The sequence below is a fragment of the Scyliorhinus torazame genome, chromosome 2 (assembly GCF_047496885.1).
Source record: "Scyliorhinus torazame isolate Kashiwa2021f chromosome 2, sScyTor2.1, whole genome shotgun sequence".
NCBI lineage: Eukaryota > Metazoa > Chordata > Chondrichthyes > Carcharhiniformes > Scyliorhinidae > Scyliorhinus > Scyliorhinus torazame.
The window spans coordinates 187991644-188009909 of NC_092708.1; the positions used below are offsets into that span (position 1 = coordinate 187991644).

Below are 18266 nucleotides of genomic sequence, written 5' to 3' on the forward strand. Positions count from 1 at the left end.
TTGTGCCTGAGTTGCAGACTTTATATAGCTTTCTCATTAACATATTCCTGCAGTCCAAGGCATCTTTGAAATGAGAGATTCTTCTGGACCTCTCAAGTGTAGACATGCACAAACACTGGAAACACTGATTGACCACAGGTCAACCTCTCAAGACACCGCCAACGAAATATCCCCTAGGACCACCTGATGTTGAAACCCTCCACGTCCACCCCTGAGCTTTCTCTTCCTCTGAATCTCGACTCTTCTGTATCCTTTTTAATTTCATCATTTTCATAATTTCATCATTTTCAACATACAAAAGATAGACAAAAACAAAACAACCCCAACAATATAACAAGGAAGCGAGAGAAAAAAAGACCCGCCACGCCGAAGCACAGGGAGGAGAGACTTACCTCCACCCCAGCAGAATACCTCACACCACAAAACCTCTTCCATTGCCCCCCCCCGAGCTCCTCCTCCCTCTTCGCCTTAATCCCCTCCATAGACACCCTGTCTTCCTCCAAGATCCTCCCAAAGATCGCCAAAGCCACCCCACTCCATAGCCCTCATGTTGACAGCACCGCTCTAGCAACAAGGAGGCCGACACTATCAGTAAGGTCAGGAACACTTTCCTTGCGAAGTCCCGAGTCTGCAGGTACTTAAACTTTTCCCACTGTGCCAGTACATACTTCTCTCCCATTTCTCTCTCTCTCTCTCTCTCTCTCTCTCTCCAAGGGCTCTATAGCCACTGCAAACAACAGGGGAACATAGGGCACCACTGCCTCGTAATGCGGTGCAGAACAAAGTACCCCAAATTCATATTACAAGTACAAATGCTCGCCATCGGCTCCTTGTACAACAGCCATATCTGTGCCACATGCATCCCTTTCAAATACTTTGTTGATCTGCTCCAGGGCCATCACCAGCTTTCCAATCTTATCCTGCACCTGAACTATCTCCCTCGCCACCGCCTCCTCCCGGAGCTGGCCACCTTCTCCCCGTGCTCATAGTCCACTCCCCTCACCCTTCTCAGCTGATGAACCACTTTCCCTGTAACAACTGGTTGAATCTTGCCTGAAACTCCTTCCTCTTGGCCAAGAGGGCCGGGTCCGGGTTCCCTGCGTACCTCCCAGAATCACTTCTATCAGTTTTTGGCGTTCCTCCCTCTCCTCCTTATCCACCTTAGCCTTGAACTAAATCACCTCCCCCCTCAATACTGGCTTCAGAGCCTCCCAGAACACCAACTGCAAAACCTCCCCTGTGCAATTAAACCCCACATATTCCTCGATCACCCTCCCAATCCTTTCGCAAAAATTCAGGTCCCCTAACAACCCCACATCGATTCTCCACCCTGGCCTTTGAGCCATCCCCTTCTACAAAACCACATCCACCCAATGCTGAGCATGGTCCAGAATCACTATTGCGGAGTACTTCAACCTCCTGACCCCAACCAACAGGGCCTTCCCCACCATGAATAAGTATCCCGAGTACACTTTAATGTACCAGGGAGAAAAATGAATACTCCCGTTCCCTCGGTTGCAAGAACCTCCACGATGCCACTCCTCCCATCTCTCTCCTGAGCCCAGCCAGTGCCTTCGCCCCTGCTGACTGGACTAGCTAAGACTTGTCCACTTTCAGTTCCTGCACCATATTCCAATCTCTCTCTCTCTCTCTCTCTCTCCATCTCTCTCTCTCTCTGTCTCTCTGTGTTTTTCTCTCACACTCCTCTCCCCCCCCCCAAAAGAAACTGGCAGCTCGTGGGTATCCAGATCTGGGATGACACCCAGCACCCTCTTCACAAACGCCGCATTGTCCCAGTTGGGGCCATATACGCTCGCCAGCGCCACCAACCTCTCCTCTAACGCCCCCCCTAGTCCGTCACCACCACCCGCATCTGAAACCTCACCCTCTTGCCCCTCAATACTGCTACCCCGAGCTCTGCTATGGAATCCCGAATGGAAAACCTGACTCACCCAACCCTTTCTGAGCCTCATCTAATCCTTCACCCTCCGGTGCGTCTCCTGAAGCATCACCACGTCCGTCTTTAAGCTCTTTAAATGTGTAAAACCCCTTGACCTCTTCACCGGCCCCACTAACCCCCTCACGTCAGTTTGAAAGGGAATCTGGATTTCTTATCTCAATAAGCACAACAGTAGCCGGGAGGCCAACTGTGCCCAGGATCCAATGATGACTGATAGCCAAGCCTGTATATAGCTATTTTAGCCCCACAAAACCTACTGCCCAATATCTGCAATACTCCAGCTCTCGGCTCTTAATATTCACACTAAATACAGAGATAACTAGACAGTTTACTATTAACTTCAGAGATCAATAGGAAGCTTAGACCAATTCAGCCTTTAATCTCTGGCCACTGAAAATCTGGAATATTCAATATTTATAATGGAACTGCACCAAAAGGAAAGTAGCCTGGGTTCCTGGTACTGCTTCAAATCTAAACCTGTGGGGCGGCAGGGTAGCGCAGTGGTTAGCACTGCTGCTTCGCGGTGCTGAGGACCTGGGTTCCATCCTGGCCCTGGGTCACTGTCCGTATGGAGCTTGCACATTCTCCCCGTGTCTGCGTGGGTCTCACTCCCACAACCCAAAGATGTGCACAGCAGGTGAATTGGCCACCTAAATTGCCCATTAATTGGGAAAAAAAAGAGAATTGGGTACTCTAAATTTATTTTTAAAAACCTGAACCTGAGACCCGAGCTGGGAAGTGCGCATGATGTACTGTGATACCCCCTGTAGTTGATTAATCGACTGGCGAGGGAGGGATTTTAGATAAAAGGGGTTTCGTCTCAGACGATAACTTTGAGGCAGAACAGACCATTCAGTTCAACAACCCTGGACTATTGAGGGACCATGTCCACTTATCCTTTCATTGATTCTCCTTTAACCCCTTCCATGCCCACCTATCAACTCCGCTTCATCAGCCATGTCCAATTATTCCACCATGGATTTCCCCTCTATTCCATCCCCACCTGCCCCAGTTAATCTCAATCCACTGAGAGTCCATGTCGTTATTTTATTGTTCCGTCATGGGCTTCCTGGACTGCCAGGACTACTTATTATTCTTTAAAGTAGGGAATCAACAAGATTCATACTTATGACAATAAAAGGTTATTAATATTATTATTAGATATAGATCCAACCTCTTAACGATGTTAGTATAGCTCCTGTTCACACTAGTTGGATTGGCAAGAAATAATTACAATGGTGAGGAGTATTGGTCATAAACTAGCACATGAGAAAAAGCCTACAGTCAGGAGCACGAGAAGAGGCTGCTGTTCATGTGCTTCCTCTGCTCCTTACTTCCCCCAGCGACCCAATCACGTACTCAACCATTCATGCCCATCTTGACAATCGCTCTGTTTTAAAGCTCCTTGTGTTTTTGCCCAAAGAATTAAACCGCACAAGACAAAATTAACTTGGGTCATATTTTTTAGCTATGTGGTGTGTGCTCATGGTCTGGAATCCCCAGTGTCAGCTGAGTTAGCAGGAATTTATCTCCCTGGTATGTGATATCCTGCTTATTCTATATATGTAAACTTTTATTTGAAGAAAATTAAGTCGAGGTTGGACAATTTCTGCATCATTTCTTGAGTCATCCTGCCCAGCTCATTCTCAGGTATTATGAATAGGAAATGAATTGTCAAATTAGTTTGGGGCAGCATCTATCCAGCTGCTTGTGAGCAGGGCCCCAGAGCACAAAACTGCTGATTTAGCACTGAATTGGCAATTTTATTCAGAGATATGGAATAGCTGGTGTGAGAAACATCGGAATGTTACACTGGTCAATGGGGAGTGTTGTATTAGAGCCAAGGGGGGTGCAAGTGCTTGAAATAGTGTAAAAGGACCTTTACTCTGTATCTAACTCCGTGCTGTACCTGTCCTGAGAGTGTTTGATGGGGACAATGTAGAGGGAGCTTTATTCTGTATCTAACCCCGTGCTGGATTTGTCCTGGCAGTATTTGATGGGGGCAGTGTAGAGGGAGCTTTACTCTGTATCTAACCCTGTGCTGTACCTGTCCTGGGAGTATCTGATACTGCCAAAATTCTTCAGCACTAATGTCCCTCAACCAGAACAATACAAAATCCACTAAAAGTGCAATTTGAAGTGCTCGTGCGTAAAAACCTTCAGCCCAACCACACATTAGCACAGCCCTGTGAGTGCAAACCCTTTTTCCATAAATGAAACTCAGCTTCCCAGCATTGGGGAGCTGCATTCTGAGGCCAGGTGAAATATTCTGTGCTCTCCTGGAGTCAGTGTATCAGATTGGAGTGTTTAAAGCAGTTAGTACCAATTGAAATCTCCAGTAAGAAAATGTAAATACTGATACAGACAGGGTTGGCTTTGGAGAGCAGACTGAGCTGGTCATGAATAATGAAAGAAACCATTAGACTGTCCAACCTAAACAAATGCAGTTTCTGCGGGAGATAGTTTGATATTGATTAAGAGTGACGGTGTGATTTGACCATTTATCTCTGAAATGTGGTTACGTATATAGAATAAATCACTTCTTTTTTATCCTGCAAATGTAGTTGTGACCTCTGTAAGAATTACCCTTAGTTCAGTCACTTATAGGTCGAGGTGCAAGGTTTGTGTAAATTTGAAATAGAGCTGCAACTGTGAGTTGGACATATAACAGGCAGTCACACATATATTTTTGACATTGAACGACACAACAGTGTTGACTGTATACGGTCCGTTTGCAGCTCCACTGATGACCTCCAAGTGGCATCACGCTGTTTAATATGGTGTAAAAATTATGCAGATTTCATCATCAGAGTTTGCCCATTGCAGTTGATGCATTATAGGATTAGGGTGGTCAGAAATGTTATTGTTTCTACTCATTGCTCAATGCTTGTTTGTTTGTATGAGAGAATTGGCTGATCATGGGATTGAGTTTGTACGTGTCCTGTCCACAATCTGTTTTTGCAGTGGCTAAGGGTAGTTCCGGTGATTGACTCCAAAGAAGACTCTGAACACTAGCCTAAGTGTCCTGTCTGCATGCTAATTGGATGTCACTTGGAGGAAACTATCTAGACATCTTTCCTGGCTTTAGTACTGCCAGAATGGCAACAGTGCTGGTCCTAAACTCCAATTTACAAAATTCTCTTACTGTCCTCCCTGATGTAGGGGAGTCTCTGACCGTCCTCCCTGATGTATGGGAGTCCCTGACCGTCCTCCCTGATGTTGGGGAGTCCCTGATCGTCCTCCCTGATGTAGGGGAGTCCCTGATCGTCCTCCCTGATGTTGGGGAGTCCCTGATCGTCCTCCCTGATGTAGGGGAGTCCCTGATGTATGGGAGTCCTTGACCGTCCTCCCTGATGTTGGGGAGTCCCTGATCGTCCTCCCTGATGTTGGGGAGTCCCTGATCGTCCTCCCTGAAGTAGGGGAGTCTCTGACCGTCCTCCCTGATGTAGGGGAGTCCCTGACCGTCCTCTCTGATGTAGGGGAGTCCCTGACCGTCCTCCCTGATGTTGGGGAGTCCCTGATCGTCCTCCCTGATGTAGGGGAGTCTCTGACCGCACTCCCTGAAGTAGGGGAGTCTCTGACTGTCCTCCCTGATGCAGGGTCCCTGACCGCACTCCCTGAAGTAGGGGAGTCTCTGACCGTCCTCCCTGATGTAGGGAGTCCCTGACCGCACTCCCTGATGAAGGGGAGTCCCTGATCGTCCTGCCTGATGTAGGAGAGCCCCTGACCACACTGCCTGATGTAGGGGTGTACCTGAGCACACTCCCTGATGTAGGGGTGTCCCTGCCCACACTGCCTGATGTAGGGGAGTCCCTGATCATCCTCCCTGATGTAGGGGAGTCCCTGACCGTCCTCTCTGATGTAGGGGAGTCCCTGATCGTCCTCCCTGATGTATGGGAGTCCCTGACCGTCCTCCCTGATGTTGGGGAGTCCCTGATCGTCCTCCCTGATGTAGGGGAGTCTCTGACCGCACTCCCTGAAGTAGGGGAGTCTCTGACTGTCCTCCCTGATGCAGGGTCCCTGACCGCACTCCCTGAAGTAGGGGAGTCTCTGACCGTCCTCCCTGATGTAGGGAGTCCCTGACCGCACTCCCTGATGAAGGGGAGTCCCTGATCGTCCTGCCTGATGTAGGAGAGCCCCTGACCACACTGCCTGATGTAGGGGTGTACCTGAGCACACTCCCTGATGTAGGGGTGTCCCTGCCCACACTGCCTGACGTAGGGAGTCCCTGACCATCCATCCTGATGTAGGGGAGTCCCTGACCGTCCATCCTGATGTAGGGGAGTCCCTGACCGTCCATCCTGATGTAGGGGAGTCCCTGACCCTTTATCCTGATGTAGGGGAGTCCCTGACCGTCCATCCTGATGTAGGGGAGTCCCTGACCGTCCATCCTGATGTAGGGTGTCCCTGACCGTCCATCCTGATGTAGGGGAGTCCCTGACCCTTTATCCTGATGTAGGGGAGTCCCTGACCGTCCATCCTGATGTAGGGGAGTCCCTGACCGTCCATCCTGATGTAGGGGAGTCCCTGACCGTTCATCCTGATGTAGGGTGTCCCTGACCGTCCATCCTGATGTATGAGAGTCCCTGACCGTCCGCCCCAATGTATGGGAGTCCCTGACGTCGGGCGTCCCTGACCACACTCCTTGATCGCACTCCTTGATGTAGGAGTGGTCCTGAGCATCCTTCCTGATGTAGGTGAGTCTCTGACCGTACCCTCTGATGTAGAGAGTCTCTGACCGTACCCTCTGATGTTGAGAGTCCCTGACCGCACTCTCTTTTTTTAATATAAATTTAGATTACCCAAGTATTTTTTCCAATTAAGGGGCAATTTAGTGTGGCCAATCCACCTACTCTGCACATTTTTGGGTTGTGGGGGTGAAACCCACGCAGACACTGGGAGAATGTGCAAACTCCACACGGACAGTGGCCCAGAGCCGGGATCGAACCTGGGACCTCAGCGCCGTGAAGCAGCTGTGCTAACCACTAGGCCACCGTGCTGCCCTCTGACCGCACTCTCTGATGTAGGGATTCCCTGACTGTACTCCCTGATGTAGGGATTCCCTGACTGCACTCCCTGACGTGGGTCCTGACTGTTCTCCCTGATGCAAGAAAAACCCTGACCGCACTGCCATGGTGTAAGGATATAATTCACTGTACTCTTTGGTGTAGGGGAGTCCCTAACGGTATAACTGGTGGAAGGGAGTGCCTGATCTTACTCTGCCTTGCCTGTGTAATGTCCCCAATGCGTCCCCCATACACCATCCCCAGTATACTCTCCACACATTACACATCTCTCCTTTTCATGTTGTCTCTCCATCACCACCTGTGACTTCAAGGAAGCGTGAATGAAGCTGCATAATTTGCTATTTTGACCATCCTTTTTATGATTTTTTAGTTTTCACAATGTCTAATCATTTGGGTGGGAAAAATCTTTGCCATGAATTCTGTAAATCTGAAATGTAACAGCCAATATAGGGAAGACCCAGCAACTCAATCAACATGTACCAAGAGAGATGAGTTGGCGTCTCAGGTGTAACCTGTCCCTATCACGATTATGGGCCACCAGCAAAAACAAGAGCCGCTGTTTCTCTGTCTATTGCTGAGAGACGATTGCATATTTGCCATTTTCTTATATTTCTTTTTTAAACAATTGCTTTCCTGCTATTTTAAATTGCAAACCCTGTATCTGTTCTGTAAGACAATAGTTCATTTAGCCACCTAGAAAGCCTGTAGACAAACACTTTGCATGGCCTTGCTCCCTTTTCCGTTTCTTCCTTCTCTCCCTTCTCTCCCAGTCTAATTAAACCTCTGCATCAGTTTCCCATTGGTGTTGGTGTGATTGGTGAGCCAGCGCGAAGTTTGCTAACGTATCCGCTTCTTGCTTGTCGCCTTCCAGGTGAGCACCCAGAATATGAAGATGGGTGGGCTTCCACGGAGCACCCCACCCACACAGAAACCCCCCAGTCCCCCGGTGCCGGGAAAGGGCACCCTCGGGTGAGTGGATAATGCAAGTTGGAATGGTCGGTCTGCAAGCCTTTTCAACCCATTTCTAACATTAACCTTTGCTCCTTCAGGAGGTCATTGAGTGTGAGTTGATGGTTAAAGTATAAAATTAATCTCCTGCCATTGACTCACTCTCCTTCTCACTCCCCTGATAGACTGTCTCCAGGTACAGGCAATCTGTTGGCTGCTCCAAGCAGACAGCCATCATATCTGAATCTAGATGACGTGGGCGGCACGGTGGCACAGTGGTTAGCACTGCTGCCTCACAGCGCCAGGGACCTAGGTTCAATTCCGGCCTTGGGTCACTGTCCGTGTGGAGTTTGTACATTCTCCCTATGTCTGCGTGAGTTCCTCCGGGTTCTCTGGTTTCCTCCCACAGTCCAAAGGTGTATGGAGTAGGTGGATTGGCCATGCTAAATTTCCCCTTGGTGTCCAGGGATATGAAGGTTAGGGTATAGGGTTGCAGGGATAGGGTGGGAGGAGTGCTCATTTGAAGGGTCGGTGCAGACTAGATGGGCCGAATGGCCTCCTTCTGCACTGTAGGGATTCTATGATTCTGAAACAAGAGGAGGATAGAGTCGCAGCTATACTTGATACCAGGAGTGGCATGCAGACTTGATTTCTTCCCTACCCAGTGGTGCTTATAGCTTTGAGTCCTGGCTGCAATGTAATACGGTGAACACAATTTTATCCAGTAGCAAGACTCAATGATATAATTACAAGACGCAATGTTGTCAAAGACACAAAGCCTGTGATGCTTTAGATGCGAAGTATGTTTAGAATCTAAAAAGTGGTTTAAAAATATTGGAATTTTCCCCTCTGTGGCCCAATGGGTAGTGTGCCAAGTGAGGTTACAGGTTCAAGCCCCACTCCAAAAGTTATTTCATAAATAAGCTGACATAGAATTTTACAGCACAGAAAGAGGCCCTTCAGCCATTGTGTCTGCTCCAGCCATCAAGCACCCGTCTATTTTTTTTTTTAATTTAAGAGTACCCAATTCATTTTTTCAAATTAAGGGGTAATTTAGCGTGGCCAATCCACCTAGCTTGCACGTTTTTGGGTTGTGGGGACGAAACCCACGCAAACACGGGGAGAATGTGCAAACTCCACATGGACAGTGACCCAGAGCCGGGATCGAACCTGGGATCTTGGCGCCGTGAGGCCGCAGTGCTAACCACTAGGCCACCGTGCTGCCCTAGCACCTGTCTATTCTAATCTCTTTTTCCAACACTTAGCCCGTAGCCTTGTACACTATGGCATTTCAAGTGTTTATCTAAATGCTCCTTAAATGTTATGAGGGTAGGGCAGTAGATGTTGTCTATATGGACTTCAGTAAGGCCTTTGACAAGGTCCCTCATGGTAGACTAGTACAAAAGGTGAAGTCACACGGGATCAGGGGTGAACTGGCAAGGTGGATACAGAACTGGCTAGGCCATAGAAGGCAGAGGGTAGCAATGGAGGGATGCTTTTCTAATTGGAGGGCTGTGACCAGTGGTGTTCCACAGGGATCAGTGCTGGGACCTTTGCTCTTTGTAGTATATATAAATGATTTGGAGGAAAATGTAACTGGTCTGATTAGTAAGTTTGCAGACGACACAAAGGTTGGTGGAATTGCGGATAGCGATGAGGACTGTCTGAGGATACAGCAGGATTTAGATTGTCTGGAGACTTGGGCGGAGAGATGGCAGATGGAGTTTAATCCGGACAAATGTGAGGTAATGCATTTTGGAAGGGCTAATGCAGGTAGGGAATATACAGTGAATGGTAGAACCCTCAAGAGTATTGAAAGTCAAAGAGATCTAGGAGTACAGGTCCACAGGTCATTGAAAGGGGCAACACAGGTGGAGAAGGTAGTCAAGAAGGCATACGGCATGCTTGCCTTCATTGGCCGGGGCATTGAGTATAAGAATTGGCAAGTCATGTTGCAGCTGTATAGAACCTTAGTTAGGCCACACTTGGAGTATAGTGTTCAATTCTGGTCGCCACACTACCAGAAGGATGTGGAGGCTTTAGAGAGGGTGCAGAAGAGATTTACCAGAATGTTGCCTGGTATGGAGGGCATAAGCTATGAGGAGCGATTGAATAAACTCGGTTTGTTCTCTCTGGAACGAAGGAGGTTGAGGGGCGACCTGATAGAGGTATACAAAATTATGAGGGGCATAGACAGAGTGGATAGTCAGAGGCTTTTCCCCAGGGTAGAGGGGTCAATTACTAGGGGGCATAGGTTTAAGGTGAGAGGGGCAAGGTTTAGAGTAGATGTACGAGGCAAGTTTTTTACGCAGAGGGTAGTGGGTGCCTGGAACTCGCTACCGGAGGTGGTAGTGGAAGCAGGGACGATAGGGACATTTAAGGGGCATCTTGACAAATATATGAATAGGATGGGAATAGAAGGATACGGACCCAGGAAGTGTAGAAGATTGTAGTTTAGTCGGGCAGTATGGTCGGCACGGGCTTGGAGGGCCGAAGGGCCTGTTCCTGTGCTGTACATTTCTTTGTTCTTTGTTCCAGAGCACTGTATTGATGGAAGGGAATCTTCAGATGAAAAGTTAGATCAAGGTCCCATTTGTCTGATCAGGTTAGAGTCATAGAGATTTGCAGCACAAAAAGAGGCCCTTTGGACCATCGTATCTGCGCCAACCATCTATTCTAATACCATTTTCCAGCGCTTGAGCTGCGAGCGCTCTGTAGCCTTCTATGCTCTGATGTTTCAGTGCTCATTTAAATGCTTCTTAAATGTTGAGGGTTCCTGTCTCTACCACCCTTTCAGGCACTGCGCTCCAGATTCTCACCATCCTCTGGATGAAAAATCTTTTCCTCAATTCCCCTCTAAATCTCCTGCTCCTGACCTTAAATCGATATCCCTGGTCATTGGCCCCTCTACAAAGGGAAAAGTTCCTTCCTATCTAACCTATCTCTGTCACTCATAATTTTGTACAGCTCTGTCAGGTCCCCCCTCAGCGTTTTTTGCTCTGAGAAAAACAACTCCAGCCTAACCAGCCTCTCTTCATAAGTGTGCGCGCGTGTGCGAACAGTGTGATAGGTACAGGCTGCTCTGAACTAATTTGTCTTTCCATCTGCAGCCGGCACTCTCCTTATCGTACGCTGGAGCCTGTCCGCCCCCCAGTCGTCCCAAATGACTATGTACCGAGTCCAACTCGTAACATGAGCTCCTCACAGCAACAGAGCCCGGTGCGGACGGCTTCTGTAAATCAGAGAACAAGGACCTACAGGTATAGGGTTCTGCTGTAAAATCCTCCCAATCGAATAACCACTGGCAAGTCACTTTTGAAATCCGCACATTCAAAGCGGCCATTGAGCTAAAGCACTGGGAGGCAATTGGTGCCTGTGAGGTTCTACTCGGGCATGAGTTGATACTATCAGGAGGCGAGCAAAAACATTGATATAAACAATTAAATTATCAGTTCTCATTTGTTCCAGTAATGTAACATTCACATTTCTCAATGTTTCCCCTTCATTCTAAATGAATGAATAAAGGTATCAGGGGTTACAGGGAGAAGGGCTGATAGGCCTGCTCCTGAGCTGTACATTCTAGAGACTTCCATGTAAGTCTTTCCGAAGTGTAGCTACTATTGTTTTGTGGAGGGAAAACACTAAATTCTGTTCAGTACAAGACTTGAAAAGAGAATAATTACACCTGCTTTGGTGCATTAACTTGCAACTGAAAGGATCGCAACGGGATGCAGTATAACTTTCTCAAATTCATTGTGAAGCTCCTGCATGTTTGGACTGTGGGAGTAAAGACAAATGGGGGAGATAAGATGGAAATCTCAAAGGTCCCCTCCCAGATAATGCACCTGGGTTTCAAGAACAGAGGACGCTGAAAAAACTCAGCAGGTCTGCCAGCACCTATTAGGGGAGAAACAGAATTAACGTTTTGAGTGCTTTGTCAGGATTGAAGGGAGGGAGAACCTGTTAGAACTGTAGAAACTGCAACAAAAAGTAGCAACTTTCTTGTTGGGTTCAGGGAGACTCTGACTCAAGGTAGGTGAGGAACAGGAAGAGAGATGGCATGCTCCGGGAGGAAGCTGTGTGCGAGTGCTGACATATGCTGTGATTTGTGTATTGCAGCAGCAGTGGGAGCAGCGGGGGAAGCCACCCGAGTAGCCGCAGTAGCAGCAGAGAGAACAGCGGCAGCGGCAGTGTTGGGGTTCCCATCGCTGTGCCAACTCCTTCTCCGCCCAGTGTCTATCCAGGTAAAGGCTGCACTAGGCGCAGTGCTCATCACTGAAATTCTGTCCAGACTTGGCTTTATTTAATCCAGCGCCCAGATCTCACTAACACATCAGCTTCCTCCAAATTTCACTACCCCTCCTTCATCTTTGTGATCCCTCAGAATTATCTTATTAACATTAAATACTTCAAAATGTTTATTCGGGGTATTGGTCCTGCTGTGGTTCAGCCAAAGGAAATGAGTTTGAATCCCACATCAGACTGTTGTGAGGAAAGTCTGTGCCAGCTATCTCAATCCAGTTTATAATGGGCATGGAACTACTCTTAATTGACCACAAAACTGGTGGTCTTACTCATTATGGTCGCAAAATGGCTGGTGTACAAAACATAAAAATGTCATTTGGAATGGTGCGCATGTTTGGTACCAGAGATAAATGATTGAAACATTTAGCAGGAGCTTTACTCTGAATCTAATCCCATGCTGTACCTGCCCTGGGAGTATTTGATGGGGACAATGCAGAGGGAGGTTTACTCTGTATCTAACCGCATGCTCTACCTGCCGTGGGAGTGTTTGATGGGGACAGTGTAGAGGAAGCTTTACTCTCTATCTAACCCCGTGCTGTACCTGTCTTGGGAGTGTTTGATGAGGCCAGTGTAGAGGAAACTTTACTCTGTATCTAACCCTGTGCTGTACCTGTCCTGGGAGTATTTGATGGGGACAGTGTGGAGGGAACTTTACTCTGTATCTAACCCCGTGCTGTACCTGCCCTGGGAGTGTTTGATGGGGACAGTGCAAAGGGAGCTTTACTCTGTATCCAACCTGTGCTGTGGCAGCAGTGTAGCAGTTAGCACTGTTGCTTCACCACGACAGGGACCTGGGTTCGATTCCCGGATTGGGTCACTGTCTGTGCCTGATCTGCATGTTCTCACTGTGTCTGTGTGCTCCAGGTGCTCCTGTTTCCTTCCACAAGTTCCAAAAGACGTGCTTGTTAGGTGAATTGGACATTCTGAATTCTCCCTCAGTGTAACCAAACAGGCGCTGGGGTGTGACGACTAGGGGGTTTTCACACTAACTTCATTGCAGTGTTAATGTAAGCCTACTTGTGACACTAATACAGATGATTATTATTATATACCTGTCCTGGGAGTGTTTGATGGGGACAGTTTAGAGGGAGCTTCATTCTGTATCTAATCCCGTGCTGTATCTGTCCTGGGAGTGGTTGACGTGGACAGTGTAGAGGGAGCTTCACTCTTACGTAATTCCGTGCTGTACCTGCCCTGCCCTCTAGCCTTACATGTGAATAAAGGCAACAGTCCTCTGGCACTTCACCCAAATGGCTCAGATCAGCAGAGCAGGAAAAGCAATATGATACCTACTGCACAGGAGGAGACCCTTCAGGTCATTGCATCTGTGCCAGTAATTAATCATCACTCTTGTGCCCCTTGTTACCGATTAACTGAACAGTGGGACCAATCGTCCGAACCCCCTCAATCTTTTTGTGAAAAATTGGAAAATAAATTTCAACAGGTGAGGAAACATTATGGGTTCAATGATGCTATTATTATAAACTGATTTAAAGATCAACTTTCCTGAACATGCTATGTTTCTGATCAATGCAAATTATAGTATGCTGCACCTCTAAGATTATATGTAGTATAACATTTTATTGCAGTAGATTACCATGAGCCAGCCAGTGTCTGTATATTAAATGAACATATATTGTCAGTCTGAAGTATTCCACATTAATTCTTACCTTGACTCTTAATTTAAATTCCTCCTACCCTCATGGGCGCATCAATTGGTGGAGTGCAAAAAATCCGACATTTCCCTTATTCATGGGATGACGAATTAGAATATTACACTGGGAGTGGGTATCTTTGACGTGTTGCTGAAACGTTGAGGTACCAGTCAGCCTCATCAGCAAGGGCTTGCTTCGCTTGCACTGCTGGGCATGTGTCTGCTGGAGAGGGAGTGTGTGGGGGGGGAGACAACCTTTGGAATGATCTAATGTAATGCATTTACCATTTCCCCTAGATTGCTCCACAGTAGTTGAGTTAATCAAATTCTGTCCTTTTGCAGGGAATTCTGGTGAAAGCCAGTGGTTACACATAAACATCTCTTCCTTGTCACTGCTGGCCCAGGTGTAACCTCCAGCATTGTGGCCACAGCCCAGAAAAGTTGTAGATTTCATCTATGCTCTGTGCTTACGTTGCTGAGATTGAAGGGGTATTACCGTCTGCCTCAGTCTTCCTTGAGCAGGAGTACAATAGCAGAGTGATAATGCTACAGGACTAGTAATCCAAAGGCCTGGACTAATAATCTGGGCAATTTACATGCAATTAATTGAATAAATCTTGAATAAAAAGCTAGAATTGGTAATAGTGATAATGAAACTCGTTTTACTTGTCGTAAAAATCCATTTGGTTCGCTAATGTCTTTTTGGGCAAGAGATCAGCCATCCTTACTCGGTCTGACCTACATGTGACTCCAGACCCACAGTAATATGTTGCCTCTTAATGCACTCTGGAAGAGTGCAGCAAACCACTCAGTTGTATTCAAGGAGGCAGCTCAATGCCACTTTCTCAACGGCAATTTGGGAAGTGCGATACATGCTGTCCTTGTCAGCAGTGGTCACATCCCGAGGATGAATGAAACAAAGCAAAACAACGCTGGATAGGTGAGCTCCCCATTTCTGGTCATTATTCAGCAACCCTTTCTCAACTGTGGAGATCAGCTGATGGCAGGATGGAGTCTGGCTGTGATGCCCCAGCAGTTAAAGTGCATGTTCCTTGGTGCAGTGAAGGAGAGCAACAGGCACCAGGAAAAAGATTTGACTCTGTCGCGAGATGGTAAAATATGGCAAGCAAAATTATATTATTGATTACTGATCGACATCTGTTTCCAGTTTGAAGCAGGCACTCTCTTGGTATAGCATATTGTATCTGAGTTGGTGGTATAAATTCAGAGTGTCTGGACAATGCAGCTTTCTCTCAGCTCGTGGGTATTCTCTCCTAGAGCCTTGTATTGCAATGTTATAAGCATTGATCTTGAGTGATTGGAACTTTAACTAACTGCTCAACAGGCTTTCTCGTCCCAGCTAACATTCTCGTTTGTGTTAATCCTTCTTTTACACCCTTCCCTAAGGCTCTGCTGGTACCCCTCCACCACCCACCACGCCTAATCCTACTTCAGTTCCTGTTCCTCCTACTCCTGCCTCTGCTCCAGTTCCTGCTTCAAATCAAGGTCCTGTTCCTTCCGCAACCCCTACCCATGTTCCAACACTGACCCCAGACTCCGTTGCAGGAGCTCAGCCCTTTGCTGATGGCTTCATCTCACCATCTCTCCCTGCTGTCTCTTCCGCTCCTACTGCAGGTGAGTCTTTTCTTTCTCTCTGACTCTCGCTTTCTCAGCACAGTTGTTTCTCTGGCAGTCTTGCAATAAATTCTACATCTACCTGACTCCGACTTGGTTTAAAAACAGCAACACCTATTACAAATAAAGATATACTCGTGATTTATCTTATTCATATAAAATCAGCAAGGATGGTTGGAGACAGCAATCAGGGGCCTTGACTTGAACCTTCCCAGTGCCAGTTCAGGTTTCACTGAGCATTAGTCTCCAGCGGTGCCTTCCAGTTCACTGGTTATTTGCACCAGTGTGAGACATGGAAACCATAATGGGCATAAACCATAGGGGAAGCAGTTCTGCCTTCATTTTCCCACACATTCCCTGCTCCACATTCATCTCCATTCTTTTGGCAGTGACTCTTGTTGGCCTGTGAATCCAACTTACAGAGCCTTGGCCTTACCCCCTCTGGAGAACTGTTTGGCTTCTCTAGTTCCTCCAGTTGCTAGAATAGGCATCTCCGTGTTTGAACCTGTACTGGTGAGACGTCACTGCCACTGTACAAAGGTCACTGAATGGTAATCAGGAGAGGGAGTCATGCCTGATCATTTCCAGCTTAGCCCAGGGGCACTGTGCCTGATGGTAAGGACTCGGCTAACTCTGCATTGGCGAGCCACATCTACAATACTGCATATACTTTTGGTCTCCGTATTTAAGGAAGGATATAATTGCATTGGAGGCAGCTCAGAAAAGGTTCACCAAGGGCGGTATGGTGGCGCAGTGGGTTAGACCTGCTGCTTCACGGCGCCGAGATCCCAAGTTCGGTCACTGTCTGTGTGGAGTTTGCACATTCTCCCCGTGTTTGCGTGGGTTTCGCCCCCACAACCCAAAGATGTGCAGAGGGTAGGTGGATTGAACATGCTAAATTGCCCCTTAATTGGAAAAAAATGAATTGGGTATACTAAATTTATTTGAAAAAAAAGAAAAGGTTCACCAAGATGATTTCAGGGATGAAGAAGCTTGCCTCTGAGAAAAGGTTGAGCAGATTGGTCCGATACTGATTGGAGTTTAGAAGAATGAGAAGTAATCTTATTGCAACATGTAAGATCCTGAGGGGACTTAACAGGGTGGAGGTTAGGGATTGTTTCCCCTTGTGAGTGAATCTAGAACCAAGAGGCATGGTTTCAAAATAAGGGGTCTCCCATTTAAGCTCAAGGTGAGGAGGAATTTCTTCTCTGAGAGTTGCTAGTCTTTTGAATTCTCTTCCACAGGGAATAGTGGAGACAGGTCATTGAATAAATTCAAGGCTTGGTTCGGCAGATTTGTGACCTGCAAAGGGGGTCAAGAGTTTTGGGAACAGGCAGGAAAGTGAAGTGAAGGCCATGATCAGATCAGACATAACCTTATTGAATTTCTTACGTTGTGCACAATCAAAGCTTGGGCTTCTTTCCAAGAGTGATGAAGGCTCCCTAATGGCTGAGATATTACTTTCTTAGTCCTGAGTTATTCAGGGTAGAACCCTGGTTTTCATTTGATCCTTGGCCTGTGCTGATCTCAGCTGTGGTCACATTAAGGATGGTACAGATTACCTTGGGACAAGGAGGGAGGCTCATCAGTCTGAAAACTTGGATTTACAAAACACATTTTTGTAAGACCCCCTCCCCTATGTTTAGGTTTCTCTTCATCCCTCTCCTGCTGCCACCAGTTGTGTGAAGCAGTTGTGTGGGCTGCCTGCCTCATTTACACACGCAAGACCTTGGGGAGCTGCTTTCTCATGTTCAATATCTTGAGGCTTGAGTTAGTCTATAATTCGTTCATGTCAAAGCTGCCTGCGAAACACCTTTTCCATTGCCTTTATTTGGCTGCATTGCAATGAGTATGAATGAGGTGAGTCTTTCTAAGCAGGTGATAGATTTGCATGTCTTGCGTGGGAATGCCTCTGTGTCCACCAGGACTTGTCCTCACCTCCATCTGGTGGAATTAGGGAAGGACCCATGTGACTCAGTCGTTTAGAGTCCCGTGAACAATTCAAATGTAGCAGAATAGCCATTCTTTCAGCTGTATTTAATATGACACAGGTTTTAGTTATTTATGTATATAGTGTAAATCAAGCTGATGCTTGGATCTGTGGGGTTTTTTCATGGTGGGGTGATTAGTCTCAGGGAAGCATTCAATTGGGTACGGGTTGATTTCTGAATCTCACTTGGTGTCTGATTATTTTCTTTCCAGTCCTTGGGTTTCCCTTCTGCGTTTGTTATTTATATAAATTATCTAATCAAAGTCTTTCCCAGTAGTGTAAAAATGGTGCATTACCGTTAGAGTTGGTGTGATCATTCTGCATAGAGTGGCCCATTGTTGGGCTTCTGCCAAAAAGTCACCCACCTTTCAGATGAGATGTTTAACCGAGGTCCTGTCTATCCTCTAAAATGTCAGTAAAGTATCCAACGGCACCATTTGAAGAAGAGCAGTGGAGTTCTCTAATTGTCCTGGCCAAGATTTATCCTTCAGCCAACATCACAAACAGATTACATATAATTTACAGCAACGAAATAGGCTGTTCAGCACAGTTGCTTTGTGCCCAAAGTGGTGTCAGGCACAGTAATCTGACCAGCTCACACTGGTCATTTCTTCTTTACTGTTTGTGGAATCTCGCTGTATGTAAATTGGCTACTGTGGTTCCTACATTACGGCAGTGTCTACCTTTCAACGGTTCATTGACATTGTAAACGCGATATAAAGTATCGAGATTGCGAAAGACACGCTA

The 18266-nt window shown here is 47.1% G+C and overlaps 1 protein-coding gene across 8 annotated transcripts in view; it reads left to right on the plus strand.

Annotated features, from left to right (window-relative positions):
* abi2b (abl-interactor 2b) overlaps nt 1-18266 on the plus strand; it is a 249954-nt gene that overhangs the window by 190466 nt on the left and 41222 nt on the right. For 2 of the 8 annotated variants that reach the window (XM_072481349.1, XM_072481367.1), the window contains 4 exons: nt 7859-7956; nt 11046-11195; nt 12055-12179; nt 15302-15529. In XM_072481349.1, coding sequence (XP_072337450.1) covers nt 7859-7956; nt 11046-11195; nt 12055-12179; nt 15302-15529 — 601 coding nt within the window. The remainder of the gene's footprint in view (nt 1-7858; nt 7957-11045; nt 11196-12054; nt 12180-15301; nt 15530-18266) is intronic. The other 6 variants (XM_072481358.1, XM_072481376.1, XM_072481385.1 and 3 more) reach the window with 3 other exon arrangements.